This window comes from Schistocerca americana, chromosome 1 (assembly GCF_021461395.2).
Source record: "Schistocerca americana isolate TAMUIC-IGC-003095 chromosome 1, iqSchAmer2.1, whole genome shotgun sequence".
Lineage (NCBI taxonomy): Eukaryota > Metazoa > Arthropoda > Insecta > Orthoptera > Acrididae > Schistocerca > Schistocerca americana.
In genome coordinates, this window is record NC_060119.1 from 331,665,900 (window position 1) to 331,684,000 (window position 18,101).

Here is an 18,101-nt window from a genome sequence, read left to right on the forward strand (position 1 = left end):
CATTGCAGCGAGGCAATCCCGTGCGCGAATCCCATAGGGCTGCGTCGCACGTTGCCGGTTATGAAATAACCGTGCCAGAGGAGGCTGAGCAACGGTATGGTATGCAGGTGTGTACGGTGTGGACAAAGTTTTATACGCCCGGCGTACCGTAAGTAGCCGTCGCCGCATATGAAGTGGCGGTTCACCAGCCTCTGCACAGAGGCTTGGTATGGGGCTAGTTCGGAATGCCCCAGTGGCCAACCGCAGCCCTTCATGGTGGACAACGTCCAAAATCTTTAAGTACGAAGGCCTCGCAGACCCATACACCGTGCACCCATAATCGAGCCGAGATCGCACAAACGCCCTGTAAAACTGGAGCAGACAAGTCCTGTCAGCTCCCCATGTACTGTGGCTAAGACATTTTAAAATGCTTAAAGCCTGAAGCGACCGCCGTTTCAGGTCTTTAAGATGAGGTAACCACGTGAGCCTCGAGTCAAAAATGAGCCCCAGAAATCTCACCGTGTCTTTAAAAGAAAGAATAGTGTCCCTCAAGCGCAACTCAGGAAAGGTTAAAATCGAACGAGAACGGTTAAAAAGAACACATACAGACTTCTCGGTGGAAAACTTAAATCCACTCTTCAGCGCCCAGTCATCCAAACGCCTAATCGTAAGTTGCAACTGACGAGTTGTCGTTGCAAGGCTTGAAGAAGAGCAGAACAAAGAGAAATCATCCACAAACAAAGAACACTGGACAGGACTTTTCACCATGGACGTAATGCGATTAATAGCGATGGCAAACAGAGTCACACTTAAAACGCTACCCTGAGGGACACCGTTCTCCTGCTCAAAGCGATCAGACAGGACGTCACCAATTCGGTATCTAAAATATCGTGGCGAGAGGAAAGACTGAATAAAAAGAGGAAGACAACCACGAAAACCCCATTCGTGAAGCTGCTCCAGGATGAGACGCCGCCAAGTGGTATCGTAGGCCTTATCAATGTCGAAAAATACACCTATAAGGTGATGACGGCGTAGGAAAGCTTGTTGGATAGCCGCCTCCAGGAGGGCAAGGTTATCGAAGGTGGAACGAAACCTCCTGAAACCACACTGATAGCGACTAAGTAGTTGCCGGGATTCTAACATCCAGACAAGGCGGCGGTTGACCATCCGCTCCAAGGTCTTCCCTATGCAACTAGTGAGGGCAATACTACGGTAGCTACTTGGGCTCGAGCGGTCTTTCCCAGGTTTTAAAAAAGGGATTAAAACTGCCTCACGCCACGCGTCAGGAAAGTGACCCGACGCCCAAATGGCATTAAAAAGTGCGAGGAGGATTTCTTTGTTGCGCATTGTGAGGTGCCATAGCATACTGTAATGGATCCTGTCGTGACCAGGGAAAGTGTCACGAGCTCCAGACAATGCAGAATCCAGCTCCCACATAGAAAAAGGGCAGTTGTAAACTTCATGAGAGGTGGGCTGGAAGTTCAGACTACACCTCTCAGCAACCACTCTATGGCGCTGGAAACCTGGATCCTGACTGGTTGTGGCAGTAACTGTCGCAAAATATGCTGCCATAGTCTGGGCAATGTCTCGCGGATCTGTGTGGAGAGTGCCGTTATTCATTACAGCAGCTATGGGGCACCTCCCTCCTCTGCCAGAAATTCTCCTAATGGTCTCCCACACAATGGAACTTTTGGTGGAACGATTAATGGTGTTCAGGAACTTTTGCCACGACCTCTTCTTGCTCTCACGAATAATGCGGCGACATCTTGCCCTCGCCACCCGAAAGGCTGCAAGATTCTCAGCAGTCGGCCGACACTTGAACCGCCGCAGAGCCGCACGCCTGGTCCTGATTGCAGAGCGGCATTCGTCACTCCAATGTTCTGTTGGTATGGGACACTCCCACATGACTGCTGACTCATGTACGATAACGAGAAGTTATTGTTTGTGCCTGATGCCGGCACACGTGGCTGTGGGAATGTAGAAGCACTGTCCTGTTGAGCCGGTATGTTCAGAAACTGTGTCAAACTATTGTGAATACAAGGTGGATAATTGGAAAATGATGCCGAAGCATCCGTTGGAAAACCTAGTTGGCAAGTGTGCGGTGTAGTGGGTGGCAAGCAATCCATTGTGTGCTGCTTGACGGAACAAAAGTTTGTTATAGCACTTGCGAATAAATTCGGGGTCACCAGTATGGGTTTCATGTTGCAGGATTGCTGGATCCAATGATGTACACTGTACAACTTGTAATACACACTATTTTACACATTTTGTTGATTCTGGTACACACGCATTTAGTGTATCGCGTGCAACCACAGACTGCTCACAAAGAGCTTGAAAGACAAAGATGTTATATGTGACTTGGTCAGTAGTCGCCACAACTGCAATGAGCAATGTAATCATGTTGACATTGTGTTCCATGTGAACACATCCCCATTTGGCATCATGTGATGTGATATGACATGGTGCGGCATAAAAAGTGAACTGACTCAAAACTCCAAATGAAAGAGATACTAGTCACAAAGATAATTATTGATCTACAACATATTTATTGTGGAATGATCTGACAAACACATATCGTACATCAACTCAGTATATGGTATTACCATATGCACTCTGTTAATACTGACCACAAACTTCACATATGTATGTTTTGCTAACATCTATCAAAATACAACACAGAAATTTTTCTTGTCAGGGTATCATTATTGAACAAACAGTGCAAGATGTCAATGTAAAAGAAAAAAAAAAAAAAAAAGGATGGAAAAGATTTATCACATGAGAAAAAATAACAGGCATTCAATGCTGGTCATTATTTACTAAAAAGACAGACAGCAAGAGAGAGAGAGAGAGAGAGAGAGAGAGAGTCTGACAAATATACAAATTAATATTACAATTGGCATTAACATAATGTAAAAATACCGCTTGCAAGAAATTTTACTTTCACAGCTCCTGCAGAAGATGTCAACTTGTAAATGAAGAAACCCAGGCCTTCCCCGAACGTGAACCCACAAATCCATGGTAATTATTTTCCAATGTGTGTGGCATACAAGTCAATAATCTGATAGTGAAGTAAGAAAAACTAGAAATTTCTAAAACAGTTCAGGAAAAAAAACAGCTTCTAGTCAGAATACCTTAAGCATATTCACATTCAATAACAAGCAGGAATGTCAGGCCTAGGTACAAATGGTTACATTGCCTTGTACACACCAGTCATTATATCTAAGTCCCATAAGGAAATCACTCTTCCAAATGATCATAAACTTCAGTAGCAGTTACCTGACCACCTGCTTATGAAACCTATGAATATTAATTAATGAATTTTTGAGTTCAGCCAAGTTATATGTGGATATATATCAGAATTCTGTGTAAGTAACCAAGGGGAATGGGTACTGAAACTGGTTTTGTAACCAAAACCATTACCATTATATTCTAATCAGAATCATTACAACTACCATAAACAATTTCCTTTCACATTTATAATTCTCTATTGTCCTTCTGTGCACGAAAGTCCATTTTCACAAATGAGGAACAAAGTTTACAAGGTTTTAGAACTTTCTTCTTTCATTATTTTAAAACTATGTAGCCTAATGTGGCTGAACTGGCATTATCTCAAAGGAACATGATGATTATGAAGATTAAATGAACAGGTCCTATTTTAATACCTGAAAAATTTATAGAAAAAGTAATTTTCAAAATGAAAAAATCATGAGATATTATTTTAGGTTGTCAATTGTTTAGTGTGTGATCATAAGATGGTGTCCAGAATAGTAGGTATTTCTGATTGTTCAATGAAGACAGTTCACCTAGTGCAAGGACACCTTTAACTTAGTGAACAAAACACACCACTTACACATGGTGGTTAAGAGTGTTTTCCTGCATCACACAGATATACAATGTATGTGCTAGCAATATAATCCAAGGAATATTTACGGATCAGGAGAAGTGGAAGACAAAATGTAGCTTTGTAATGCTATTGTCTGCATTAAATGTAAAAATAAATGGCACTCAAATGTTTTCCCATGATCAATATTAAATACAGAACTGTTGGTCTTGGCCAATGGTGCTGGAAGATGTGTATTACAAAATATACACAAACAAGCTCTCACTTTTCTTTCAAAAAAAGTGAGTGACATAGGCAGATTACTTAAGGTGCACAACTGTTGAGCTGATTCAAAATTTATGCAGCAGGATTTTTCTTCATCAGCTCTATGTCTGCCTCCATCATATCCTTAACAAGTTCCTATAAAACAAAATACATTTATTAATCATAATGACACTGATTTATATTTAAATGTAGTTGTGTATGGCATACATTTTCCTAAAAATGAGGAAACTTTGTTTATGCAGCAATCCAACCATTTTTAGCACATTGTACTATGTATAGAAGAAACTGGATACAGCAAAGCAACACATCTAAGTCAATACATTGGTTTATTTTGTCCTAGTGGATAAAACCTATACATCACATAGAATAATGTACACAGCATTTAAGTGCACAGAATCACTTTTATTTCTCACGGCACTAAATACACATTTGTCAACAATAAAGGATACCTACACACCAAGAAACAAAGAGAGAGAACTGTGTACCAAAAGCAACATCAGTTATGCCCACGTAGCCCCTTTCCCCAACAATGTGGAGCACCTTGAATGTACAGGAATTGAAACTTAATTTGCCGGCCAGCTTTTGTGCAGACTGCTGGCTGCAATGTTGCTGCAGATGTTGGCTGGGTGATGTTATAGCTTGCTAGCTGATGGAGTGTATGATAGCTGCAGATGGAGTGGGTGGTAACTGCAAGTGAGGACATCAGAGTTGTCTCCTGGAGTCGTGAGGTTTGAAGCATTGGTGTGTTGTCTGGTAAGTATGACGGTACACAATCCACATTGGTTTGACTCACTCAATAAGAGACCCCTGTAACATTGCCATTCTACAAGATCTCCATGGTGTGGCCTCCTAGCCACATTATCAGAAAGGGGCTGGTGTACAATTGCTGGAGTTACGATCTGATGAGATCGGTGCATAGTATGACACGAATACAGTCGTCCAAAGCTTTGAGGATGAAAACAGGGTGTTCGCCTAGCAAGAACAGGCAGTCATTGGATCTTGACTACACAGTCTCAGAGCTGTTCCACCACCTGAGACAGTTCTGCTGGGGATGGCATTGGTATAAGTGCGAGACAGTGTGCCAGAATCCGTAGCAGTTCTCAATACACCATTTCTGCTAACGATGCTCTGATGTTAGCTTGTATGCCACGTAAAGACTAAAAGGACCAACGGAAGGGCCTCCGTCCATTTCTCATGGTGGTACATGAGAGCTGTCTTTAGGGACAGATGCCACCTGTCTGCATCCTGTTGCTGGCAGATAGTAGCTTTTCATATGATATTGGGAACTGCACAATTTGGGAAAGTCTAAAAACAAAACAAATGCGTCGAACTGTACCAAGTGGTCCAGCACTTGTTGCTTGACCATCTCGGAAAAAATTGATATTCGCTGGGTGAATTCCTTTATGTTTGGTGGATTCGAAACTATTTTTAAAGAATTTTTATTGGTTATCATTTCGAAATAGTGGCCGTTTTTGTTTCAGGCCACAAGCATTCTTTTGAATTTACAAGCACCTATGGTTTTTGACTTATTTGGAAATGGGTTGCCCTAGACTTTCAAAGAAGAAGCAGTTCATTCAGCATACAATGGACTATAAATTAAAACTATGATCACTTATCTGAATGTATTCCTTAATACATTTTAAGTGGCTCAATGTTGTTGGTTCCAAATCAAAAAAACTCAATTTTTGAATAGTATTTTTCCAAAGAAGGAATAATTGCTCAGCCTTAATATTTTTCATGCTATTACACTACACAGTCCCCCCATGAACCATGGACCTTGCCGTTGGTGGGGAGGCTTGCGTGCCTCAACGATACAGATAGCCGTACCGTAGGTGAAACCACAACGGAGGGGTATCTGTTGAGGGGCCAGACAAACGTGTGGTTCCTGAAGAGGGGCAGCAGCCTTTTCAGTAGTTGCAGGGGCAACAGTCTGGATGATTGACTGATCTGGGCTTGTAACATCAACCAAAACAGCCTTGCTGTTGTGGTACTGTGAACAGCTGAAAACAAGGGGAAACTACAGCCATAATTTTTCCTGAGGGCTTGCAGCTTCACTGTATGGTTAAATGATGATGGCGTCCTCTTGGGTAAAATATTCCGGAGGTAAAATAGTCCCCCATTCAGATCTCCGGGCGCGGACTACTCAAGAGGACATCGTTATCAGGAGAAAGAAAACTGGCATTCTACGGGTCGGAGCGTGGAATGTCAGATCCCTTAATCGGGCAGGTAGGTTAGAAAATTTAAAAAGGGAAATGGATAGGTTAAAATTAGATATAGTGGGAATTTGTGAAGTTCAGTGGCAGGAGGAACAAGACTTCTGGTCAGGTGAATACAGGGTTATAAATACAAAATCAAATAGGGGTAATGCAGGAGTAGGTTTAATAATGAATAAAAAAATAGGAGTGCAGGTAAGCTACTACAAACAGCATAGTAAACGTATTATTGTGGCCAAGATAGACACAAAGCCCACGCCTACTACAGTAGTACAAGTTTATATGCAAACTAGCTCTGAAGATGACGAAGAAATTGAAGAAATGTATGATGAGATAAAAGAAATTATTCAGGTAGTGAAGGGACACGAAAATTTAATAGTCATGGGTGACTGGAATTCGAGAGTAGGAAAAAGGAGAGAAGGAAACATAGTAGGTGAATATGGATTGGGGCTAAGAAATGAAAGAGGAAGCCGTCTGTTAGAATTTTGCACAGAGCATATCTTAATCATAGCTAACACTTGGTTCAAGAATCATAAAAGAAGGTTGTATACATGGAAGAATCCAGGAGATACTAAAAGGTATCAGATAGATTATATAATGGTAAGACAGAGATTTAGGAACCAGGTTTTAAATTGTAGGACATTTCCAGGGGCAGATGTGGACTCTGACCACAATCTATTGGTTATGAACTGTAGATTAAAACTGAAGAAATTGCAAAAAGGTGGGAATTTAAGGAGATGGGACCTGGGTAAACTGACTAAACCAGAGGTTGTACAGAGTTTCAGGGAGAGCATAAGGGAACAATTGACAGGAATGGGGGAAAGAAATACAGTAGAAGACGAATGGGTAGCTCTGAGGGATGAAGTAGTGAAGGCAGCAGAGATTCAAGCAGGTAAAAAGACGAGGGCTAGTAGAAATCCTTGGGTAACAGAAGAAATATTGAATTTAATTGATGAAAGGAGAAAATATAAAAATGCGGTAAATGAAGCAGGCAAAAAGGAATACAAACGTCTCAAAAATGACATCGACAGGAAGTGCAAAATGGCTAAGCAGGCATGGCTGGAGGACAAATGTAAGGATGTGGAGGCTTATCTCACTAGGGGTAAGATAGATACAGCCTACAGGAAAATTAAAGAGACCTTTGGAGAAAAGAGAGCCACTTGTATGAATATCAAGAGCTCAGATGAAAACCCAGTTCTAAGCAAAGAGGGGAAAGCAGAAAGGTGGAAGGGGTATATAGAGGGTCTATACAAGGGCGATGTACTTGAGGACAATATTATGGAAATGGAAGAGGATGTAGATGAAGATGAAATGGGAGATACGATACCGCGTGAAGAGTTTGACGGAGCACTGAAAGACCTGAGTCGAAACAAAACCCCGGGAGTAGACAGCATTCCATTAGAACTACTGACGGCCTTGGGAGAGCCAGTCCTGACAAAACTCTACCATCTGGTGAGCAAGATGTATGAGACAGGCAAAATACCCTCAGACTTCAAGAAGAATATAATAATTCAAATCCCAAAGAAAGCAGGTGTTGACAGATGTGAAAATTACCGAACTATCAGTTTAATAAGTCACAGCTGCAAAATACTAACACGAATTATTTACAGACGAATGGAAAAAACTGGTAGAAGCCGACCTCGGGGAAGATCAGTTTGGATTCCATAGAAATGTTGGAACACGTGAGGCAATACTGACCTTACGACTTATCTTAGAAGAAAGATTAAGGAAAGGCAAACCTATATTTCTAGCATTTGTAGACTTAGAGAAACCTTTTGACAATGTTGACTGGAATACTCTCTATCAAATTCTAAAGGTGGCGGGGGTAAAATACAGGGAGCGAAAGGCTATTTACAATTTGTACAGGAACCAGATGGCAGTTATAAGAGTCGAGGGGCATGAAAGGGAAGCAGTGGTTGGGAAGGGAGTGAGACAGGGTTGTAGCCTCTCCCCCATGTTATTCAATCTGTATATTGAGCAAGCAGTAAAGGAAACAAAAGAAAAATTTGGAGTAGGTATTAAAATCCTGGAAGAAGAAATAAAAACTTTGAGGTTCGCCGATGACATTGTAATTCTGTCAGAGACAGCAAAGGACTTGGAAGAGCAGTTGAATGGAATGGACAGTGTCTTGAAAGGAGGATATAAGATGAACATCAACAAAAGCAAAACAAGGATAATGGAATGTAGTCGAATTAAGTCGGGTGAGCTGAGGGAATTAGATTAGGAAATGAGACACTTAAAGTAGTAAAGGAGTTTTGCTATTTGGGGAGCAAAATAACTGATGATGGTCGAAGTAGAGAGGATATAAAATGTAGACTGGCAATGGCAAAGAAAGTGTTTCTGAAGAAGAGAAATTTGTTAACATCGAGTATAGATTTAAGTGTCGGGAAGTCGTTTCTGAAAGTATTTGTATGGAGTGTAGCCATGTATGGAAGTGAAACATGGACAATAAATAGTTTGGACAAGAAGAGAATAGAAGCTTTCTAAATGTGGTGCTACAGAAGAATGTTGGAGATTAGGTGGGTAGATCACGTAACTAATGAGGAGGTATTAAATAGGATTGGGGAGAAGAGACGTTTGTGGCACAACTTGACTAGAAGAAGGGATTGGTTGGTAGGACATGTCCTGAGGCATCAAGGGATCACAAATTTAGCATTGGAGGGCAGCGTGGAGGGTAAAAATCGTAGAGGGAGACCAAGAGATGAATACACTAAGCAGATTCTGAAGGTACTGGGAGATGAAGGAGCTTGCACAGGATAGATTGGCATGGAGAGCTACATCAAACCAGTCTCAGGACTGAAGACCACAACAAGAACAACAACAACACATTAAATAGTATAGTTACTTTTTATAGCTTATCAATGATGAGAAGCTTATACTTGAAAAACACACTATTTTAAAAAACAGATTTTTTTTAAATTTTTTCATTCTTTGGCCTGCAATATCTTTGTCAAGGGACCACACAAAAATCCAAAAATTATGCACTTAATAGACTTCAGTATAAATTAATAGACTTTAGTGTAAGTTTCAACTTTGAGATTCAATGGGAAGTTACAAAAAAATTACAAATATGAGTCAAAAATACATTTCTTAATGTCTGCAATATCTGGACTAATGGATAAAGTGTATCAGCGACATAATTTAAAGATATCTGTAAGCACCTCTTTTTAAAGTGAGCCATCGTGTTATATTACCTTGTTCTCACCTTATTTGATTTTACTACGTTGTTCAGTACATTTTTTACAAGTATCAGAACTTTATCCTTTTCAACTTTTTTTAAACAAGATCCTTGCCCAGTGGGTGGTAAAATGTAACATGCATATCTTGATTTTGACAATCAATATTATCAACTTTGGTGATCCAGCAATGTTCACCACAATTACAAGCTACTATGTCTATATTTTGAAGTGTCATTGGTACAAGTTTTTCACATTTAAGAAGTTCATTATCGAGGGATGCTGATATGAACTTACACTTGAGCAAGTTGTGTGACTGAGGTATAAAACAATGAACAGATTGGGTTCCTTTAATCTAAAGATAAGTGTTGAATTTTTCCTCCACGACATCGATGTACAGTTGTTGCCTTTCCCCACATTTTATAACAACGTAGGTAATCCCTTTCACCTGTTCTTGAACATTTCTTGAGTTGTCAAGATGTGATTCTCATAGGTCCACTGCAAATAAGCTTTTGTGACAGCTCACTTTGTTGTACCCCCAATGCCATCACATCCATTCTCCCCATGACACGATGCAACAAAGCGCCATTCTGCATTATGTCCATGGTCTTCCTTCGAAAGGAGATTTGCAACACCATCAGAAGAGTAGATCAGTTTGTGGAAGGATTGTGCTGTTTTATGTAGTTTGTTAATTGCTGCTGAAAAGTGTGCACAGCTATTCAAGGTAGCCACTTATGACAAAAAATCTGTGACACTCTAGTTTAGCTTGATCTTTATAACAGAACACAAATGGATGAAATGTGGCCTGTTTGTCTACCCAGTAGTGCCCCTGTACTTCATCTTGAACATAAAAGGAATGGTTTTCAGAAAAGTCGGCAAGAATTAAGCATTCATCACCTGCTAAGGTTTGCTTTTTGTCTTTCAGAAATTTACCCTGAGCTTTGGCAATAAAATGAGGCATTTCAGGTTTTCAAGGTTAGCTACCAGCACTTCAAAAACTACTACTCATGGCTTTGTAATTGTCACCGTTTCCATTCTATATTGTCACATATCAAATCGTCGTCTTCTGATTTTTCAAGCATGCCAAGTAAAGCTTGTTTGCCTGGACAGTCTTGACATTTTCCCATGATCAAACAATTGGAGCTGTTGATATTGCAAACTTTAATGTCCAACGTATTTATAGTCAACTCCTAAGACTGACCCCATCTATCATCAACTGTATGATGATTGTCTATTTAAAGGACTAAACTAGTGGGTCATCAGTCCCTCGTTATCATGAGAGAAACATGTCAAAAGTGAAAGAAAGGGTGACTTGGCTGCTCAAACTATATAAGCAAATCAAACAGTTTAAAAGGGCATGGCAGTAGTTGTACCACAATAGGTAAAAGAAAAGAGATAACCCAGGCAGCATCTTGCATAAAGGGGAGGGGAGGGGGGCGGGGCTAAAGGCACAACAGAGTAAGGGGGAAAGAAAGTAATCTGTGGTCACTTGGTGGGTACATGCCACAGGAGAGGGAGGGAGTGGAGGGGGGGAGGCTCTCACCCCACAACCACTCTGGAATTAGAAGAGTCGTATAGGTAAAAGAAAATCCACTCTCCTCAGGAAATGCAACACTCTGGTTATGGCTGTCACATCATCTGCAAGCATCTGAGGTAGTGTGGTAGGAAAGCCAAGAGTGTACCGCGGATTGGCCAGCAGGGCACACTCAACAACAATATGTGCTATCATCAGTGGACTATCACAGCTGCAGTGAAGAGTCTCATGTGGCCAATGCATAGTCAGCACAACACAATGGCATCTTTTGGAGACACCTGGAAAGACGTGTGTCACACTTTAGTGGACCCTTTAATTGCTCTCAACTTGTTATGGGCCATAGTAGCCTGCCATTCCAATTCTCGGATCCTCAAAATATGCACCAAAGTTGTAATTTTAAGTCTGGGCCAGGTATCCCAATGTCAAGTTGACCTCCCGTAATTGTGTCTCTAACCTGGAATGCCTATGTGGCTCATTGTCCACATGCAGGTCACAGTTTTTCCAGAGCTGTAGAGGTCAGCTGTAGGTCCTGTATGTTTGCAACTACAAGATTTTTAAGATAGCACAGGGTTATGGATTTTAAGCAACTCACTGAATCGCTACAGGTCAGAAAGTTCGTCATGGTCTAAGAGTTGACATACTGCAAAGCCTGAGAGATGGCAACCAACTCTACAGTGTATAAATTGCAGGCACCCAGCATAGTGTGCTTCTCATGTCCCCTAGCATGTGCAAAGACATAACTGACCCCGTCGTTGACTTTCGATCCATCTGTGTACATGCGTACCGAATTAGAATAATTGTGGTAGATTGAAAGAAACAAGTGTCAGGAGTATAGGACCAGCATCCCTCTTGGGGCCACAAAAGAAGTCCATCTGTATCACAGGACAGGGGATGTCAAGAGGGATCTCTAGGAACACAGGCTAACAGAGGCTGTTGTGCTTCTCATGTCCCCTAGCATGTGCAAAGACATAACTGACCCCGTCGTTGACTTTCGATCCATCTGTGTACATGCGTACCGAATTAGAATAATTGTGGTAGATTGAAAGAAACAAGTGTCAGGAGTATAGGACCAGCATCCCTCTTGGGGCCACAAAAGAAGTCCATCTGTATCACAGGACAGGGGATGTCAAGAGGGATCTCTAGGAACACAGGCTAACAGAGGCTGTTGGAGGTCCTTCAGTAGAATATAGAGTCGGATCCCAGCTGGTCATCCCAGTTTTGGACAATTCACAAACAGTCTGAACTGCTGGTTGTAAAACAGAATTGATTGACATGGGTGGGTAGGCATCTGACAGATTGCGACTGCAGAACTTGCCAGAAGCTGCTGTCATCTAACCGATCAGGAGCTGTCAACAGGACTCGTACGGAAAGCCCCAGTTGCCAACTGTATGCCAGGGTTGTGAACAGAGTCCAACAGATTCAGTACCGATGGTGCTGCCAACTCATAGTCTACACATCCATAGTCCAAGTGGGATAAAATCAGGGCTGTACAAAATCCCAGAAGAACTGTGCAGTATGCGTCACATGAGGAGTAACTAAGAAAACCGGGAGCATTCAGCTCCTTTATGCGAGTTAGCTGCCTTGAGCTGGCAGATATGCAGCAGCCAAGATAGTTTGTGGTCAAATAAAATATCTAAGAGCTTGAAAGTTTCAACAACTTCAAGTAACTGGTCATCTAGATAAATTTCTGCGTGTAGGTGCACAGTCCACAGTCAACAAAAAATGCATAACTCTTGATTTTGCAGGGGAAAATTGATAGCTGTGATTCAGGGCCCAGTCCCGGATTCTCCAGACAGCTCCCTGAAGCAGGCATTCAGTGGTGTGCAGTGATGCAGAGGCGTAGTACAGGCAAAGGTCATCCACATACAGTAATGGAGAGACTTTGGGGCCCATTGCATTTACGATACCACTGATGGCGATAGCGAATAGCATCACACTCAGAACCAATTGCTGAGGGACTCCCGTTTCCTTTAAATAATGGTTGCTTAAAGCTGAACCTATCCAGATCTGAAAAAAATGGGGAGATATGGAAACTCTGGATAACAATGGGTGAACTGCACTGGAAACCAGACTGGTGCAGTGTACTGTAGTATGCCTTCTGTGGGTCAAAGAACACAGCAATCAGGTGTTGGCGATGCACAGAAGCATTGTGCACTGCAGGTTCCAAAAAAACCAGGTATCTGGTTGGTTGGTTGGAAAAAACTACGTGGTCATCAGTCCCTCCGACCTCAGATTAACTAAAACCGGTAAAATCCCACATTAAAAGAGGGAGCTACAACATCCATAAAATGATAACTATTGACAGGGAAGGAAGGAAAAGGACAGAAGATGAGGTGAGGGAAAGAAAGTGACTAATGATAGGGGCATGAAGGAAGAAGCACAGGAAACGAGAGATGCTCAGGACATAACAGACCCCAAGAGGAAAGGAGTGGGAAGGCCAGGGTGAACCACCAAGCCCAGTTAAAGCCAATCCAGTCGGGGTGAAGGGGGGGAGCATGAACACCTGCCATCCCCTCCACTCGCCGATAAGGTGGAAGGCCCCTCCCTTCAATAAAGCGATAAAAACCCCCATCACAAATAAAATGTAAAACGAGATCTGCCACTGAGGCATCATCAGCCAACACCAGGAGTAGCAATTCTGGAAAGCTAAAAGTCCATCATAAGGTGGCTAAGTTGGGGCAGTCCAATAAGATGTGAGCCACAGTCAACATCAATCCACAACAGCAAGGGGGATCCTCACGACGGAGGAGATAACCGTGAGTCAAAAAAGTATGGCCGATGTGGAGCCAGCAGAGGACAACATAAGCCTTACGAGAGACCCGTAAGGAGGACTGCCATGGAGTTGTAATACCTTTAATTGCCCTGAGCTCGTTCGGCAAAGAAAGAGTGCTCCATTCTGCATCCCAAAGGCCCAAAACCTGATGACGTAATGCCGAGCGAAGGTCTATCTCTGGAATGCCAATAGCAAGAGATGGCCTGTTAGTAGCTAATTTAGCCAGTCAATTGGCAAGTTCGTTGCCATGAATCCCAACATGGCCCGGGGTCCAAATGAAAACCACCAAGCATCCACGTTGAGAGAGAAGAGAAAGGGAGGCCTGGATAGCGATGACTAATGGGTGGCGAGGGAAGCACTGGCCGATATCGTGCAAACTGCTCAATGAGTCACTACAGATAGTGAAGGATAGTCCTGAGCAGGAGCGGATATGGTCCTGTGCGTGCAAGATGGCTACCAATTCTGCAATAAAAGCACTACAGCCATCTGGCAAGGAGCAAAGTTCTGTGCATCGCACATAGGTGTAAGCAACACCAGTGCGGCCATCAACCATGGAGCCATCAGTATAGATCACTTCTGAACCCTGAAAGGAACTGAGGAGACAGGAGAACTGGTGGCGAAGAGCCATCGGAGGGACAAAATCCTTTGAATCGATTGAGAGATTAAGACAGAGTTGCGGCCGAGAGACGCACCATGGAGGGGTGTGTGTGTGAGCGGGGAAGAGGGGTGGTAAAGGCAATTGCTGGAGCTCAGAAAAGAGTGACTGAATGCAGACAGCCATGGTAAGCCCACATCATGGCCGCCGCTGTGGCAGGGTGATCTCCGTGTCTGGATAAAGGAGACCATAATTAGGGTGCTTTGGGCTGCAGCGAATGCGGAGCGCATAAGATATCAGCTGTTGCTGGCACAAAACTCACAGTGGCGGAATCCAAACCCCTGCGAGAAAGTTAAGTACGGGGCTAGCCCAGAAGGCACCAGTCGCAAGTCACACCCCTCAGTGGTGGATCGGATCTAGTATCTGCAGTGTCGAAGGTGATGCAGAACCACAGACAGGACTTCCATAGTCGAAACGAGACTAGACCTGCGCTTGATACAATCGCAGGAGAACATAGTGGTCTGCACCCCAGGCGGTATTGCACAGACACCTCAGAACAATGAGATGGGACCAGCAAGTCCTCTTCAGCCGGCAAAGGTGTGGGAGCCATGTCAACCGGGCATCAAAGACCAGACCCAAGAAGCGATGGGTGACCACCACCGCGAGGAGCTGGCCATTGAGGAACAGTTCCAGATAGGGATGGACTGTATAGCGATGGCAGAAATGCATGACACAAGTCTTGACGCTGAAAACTGAAAGCCATGGGAGAGACTCCATGAGTGGGCCTGACAGATTGCCTCCTGTAGACGACATTCTGCAGCGCCCATTACAGAGGAGGCGAGGTAGATACAAAAATCATCAGCATACAAAGAAGGGGACACTGTCGGCCCAACAGCTGTCACTAGACCATTAATGGCTATGAGAAAGAGAGGGACACTCAGCACGGAACCCTGTGGAACCCCATTTTCTTGCCAATGGGGAGAGCTGTAGGAGGAGCCAACCTGGACCCGAAAAGAGCAACAAGAAAGAAAATTACAGATAAAAACGAGCAGAGCACCACAAAGGCCCAATTCGTGGAGGGTCGTGAGGATGTGGTGGCACCAGGTGGTGTCACAGGCTTTATGTATATCAAAGAAGACTGCAAGGAGATGTTGCCGATGGGCAAAAGCCGACCGGATAGCAGACTCTAGGTGTACCAAGTTATCCATCGCAGAGCGGCCACAGCGAAAACCACTTTGATTCGATGACAAAAGGTCGCAGGATTCAAGGATCCAAAACAGCCGCCAACTCATCATGCGTTCAAGGAGCTTGCAGAGGGTGTTAGTAAGTCTAATTGGACGGTAGCTATCCAACTGAAGAGGCGGCTTCCATGGCTTCAACACCGGAACAACAATGCTTTCCTGCCACTGGGCAGGAAATACACCCTCAACCCACAGACAGTTGAAGAAGGTCAATATATGATGGTGGCCAGCCACCGATAAGCGTTGGAGCATTTGATTATGTATCCGATCCAGTCCAGGAGCTGTGTCAGGACAAAGGGCGAGGGTGCTGGCAAATTCCCACTCGCTAAATGGGGCATTATATGGTTCTGAGCAACGAGAAACACTCTTTCAGGAGAAGAAACGTGGGTGGATGCTGAGCCGATGCCGAAGCGTGAGCAAAGTGTTGAGAAAGATTTTCTGGCACAAAGTCCAGATTGGTAATGACAACACCATTCACAGAAATTCCTGCAACCCCGGTGGGAGGACGGTGGCCAAAAATTCGCCGGAGTTTCGCCCTGACTTGTGAAGAGGGGGTGTGGTGTCCTATGGCAGCTACATATCGTTCCCAGCAAATCCGTTTCTGAAATTTGATTAGGTAGCGGGTTCAGGTGCGGAGTCGCTTAAAGACCAGAAGAAGAGCAGTAGAAGGGTGCCGCCTGAAGTGTTGAAGAGCACGGTGGCAGTCTTTTATGACCGCAGCAATTTCCAGAGTCCACCAAGGGACCATCTTCCAGCAGGGGTAACCTGAAGAAGAAGAAGAAGAAGAAGAAGAAGGGATTGCTGAAACAGCTGCTGAAAGGATGGAGGCAGTCAAGGTCTGAGTAGATTTATCAACACTGTCATGTGGCTATACAGGGGGAATGGGAGCAGCGGAGAAGGCACCCCAATCAGCCTTAGATAGGGCCCACCTGGGAAGGTGACGGAGCGAGAGACACTGAAGGAAGGTCAAAACAATTAGGTAATGGTCGCTGTCCGATAAGTCATCATGGACACCCCATTCAATGGAGGGAAGAAGGCCGGATTGCAGATGGAGAGGTCAGTGGTTGAGAAAGTGCCGTGCGCCACACTAAAGTGTGTGGGAGCACCTGTGTTTAGTAAACAAAGGTCAAGCCCTGCCAGAACAGCTTCAACTGTCCTGCCCAGGGCAGTAGTCATATGACTACCCCAAAGAGGGTTCTGAGCATTAAAGCCCCTAATAACAGGAAGGGATTAGTTGAAGAAGGGTGGTGAGGGCATGGGATGTGGGCAGCTTGTCAGGTGGGAGGTAAAGATTACAGACTGTGACTGGAGTGGCCAGATGGACATTGAAAGCAATGGCTTCCAGAGTGGTATGGAGGGGAACCCATTTACTAACAATGTCCTTGCGGACCATGGTGCAAACACCACCAGAAGCCCGCAAGGGGCCAATTCTGTTCAGACAGGAAGCGTGGAACCCACGAAGGGTCGGTGAGTAAGAATTGACAAAATGGGTCTCCTGGAGCGCAATACAAGCGGCAGAGTAGAAGGAAAGAAGAGGCTGCAACTCCGGAACGTGACGCAAATATCAAATACAATTCCACTGGAGGATTCTCAAGCCAGAGTCCAAAGTGGAAGTGATTGTACCAGAGTCGGTCATGCCACCGAGTCACTATCAGTCACCGATAAGGATGGGGTAATATACATATAGGTGGGGTCAGACACCGTTGGTTCATTGACTGTAGGAGAGGAAGGCCGCACCTCAGGGGGTACCACAGAGGCCTTGCCCTTGTTTCTGCTTCTTCTCTTGGGAAGGAAGAGAAGGGCAGACTTCACCGAGGGCAGGCATGGAATTACACCAGGCATCTTGGCGCCCACCAGCCACGGATCACACTGCCGATGTAGAGCAGTAGATCGTCTTTCAGGGGGGTGCTGGGAAGAGGAGTCCTGGGAGGGAGCTCCAGTACCGGTGGCTGCCGAACGAGGGGAGCACTTCTCCGGTGCAGGAGGGGGAGCAGCACCCGAAGGGGTGGGTATGGGTACTGAGGGGGAGGGGAGTGGAAGAGGGTGGAGGGGGAGGGGGGTGGGAAGAGCAGGGGAGGAGGAGGAGGCTGAAGGCATGGGGTGAATGGGGTGGGGCTGGGAAGAGGAGGGGGTAGGAGGGGCAATGGACATAATTGAAGCAAAAGTAGAGGTCACAGACACGGGATGGAGCCGGTCATATTTTTTACGAGCCTCAGTGAAGGTGACTAATGAGGAGGTATTGAATAGGATTGGGGAGTAGGGAAGTTTGTGGCACAACTTGACTAGAAGAAGGGATCGGTTGGTAGGACATGTTTTGAGGCATCAAGGGATCACAAATTTAGCATTGGAGAGCAGCGTGGAGGGTAAAAATCGTAGAGGGAGATCAAGAGATCAATACACTAAGCAGATTCAGAAGGATGTAGGTTGCAGGGGGTACTGTGAGATGAAGAAGCTTGCACAGGATAGAGTAGCATGGAGAGCTGCA

General features: G+C 44.3%; 1 protein-coding gene across 2 annotated transcripts in view; it reads right to left on the reverse strand.

The window, feature by feature from the left end:
- Window positions 1-4,023: 4,023 nt before the first annotated feature.
- Window positions 4,024-18,101, reverse strand: part of LOC124599029 (GDP-mannose 4,6 dehydratase) — a 75,921-nt gene continuing 61,843 nt past the window's right edge. For both annotated transcript variants that reach the window (XM_047136043.1, XM_047136044.1), the window contains exon 7: window positions 4,024-4,219. In XM_047136043.1, coding sequence (XP_046991999.1) covers window positions 4,157-4,219 — 63 coding nt within the window. In that variant the 3' untranslated portion in view covers window positions 4,024-4,156. The remainder of the gene's footprint in view (window positions 4,220-18,101) is intronic.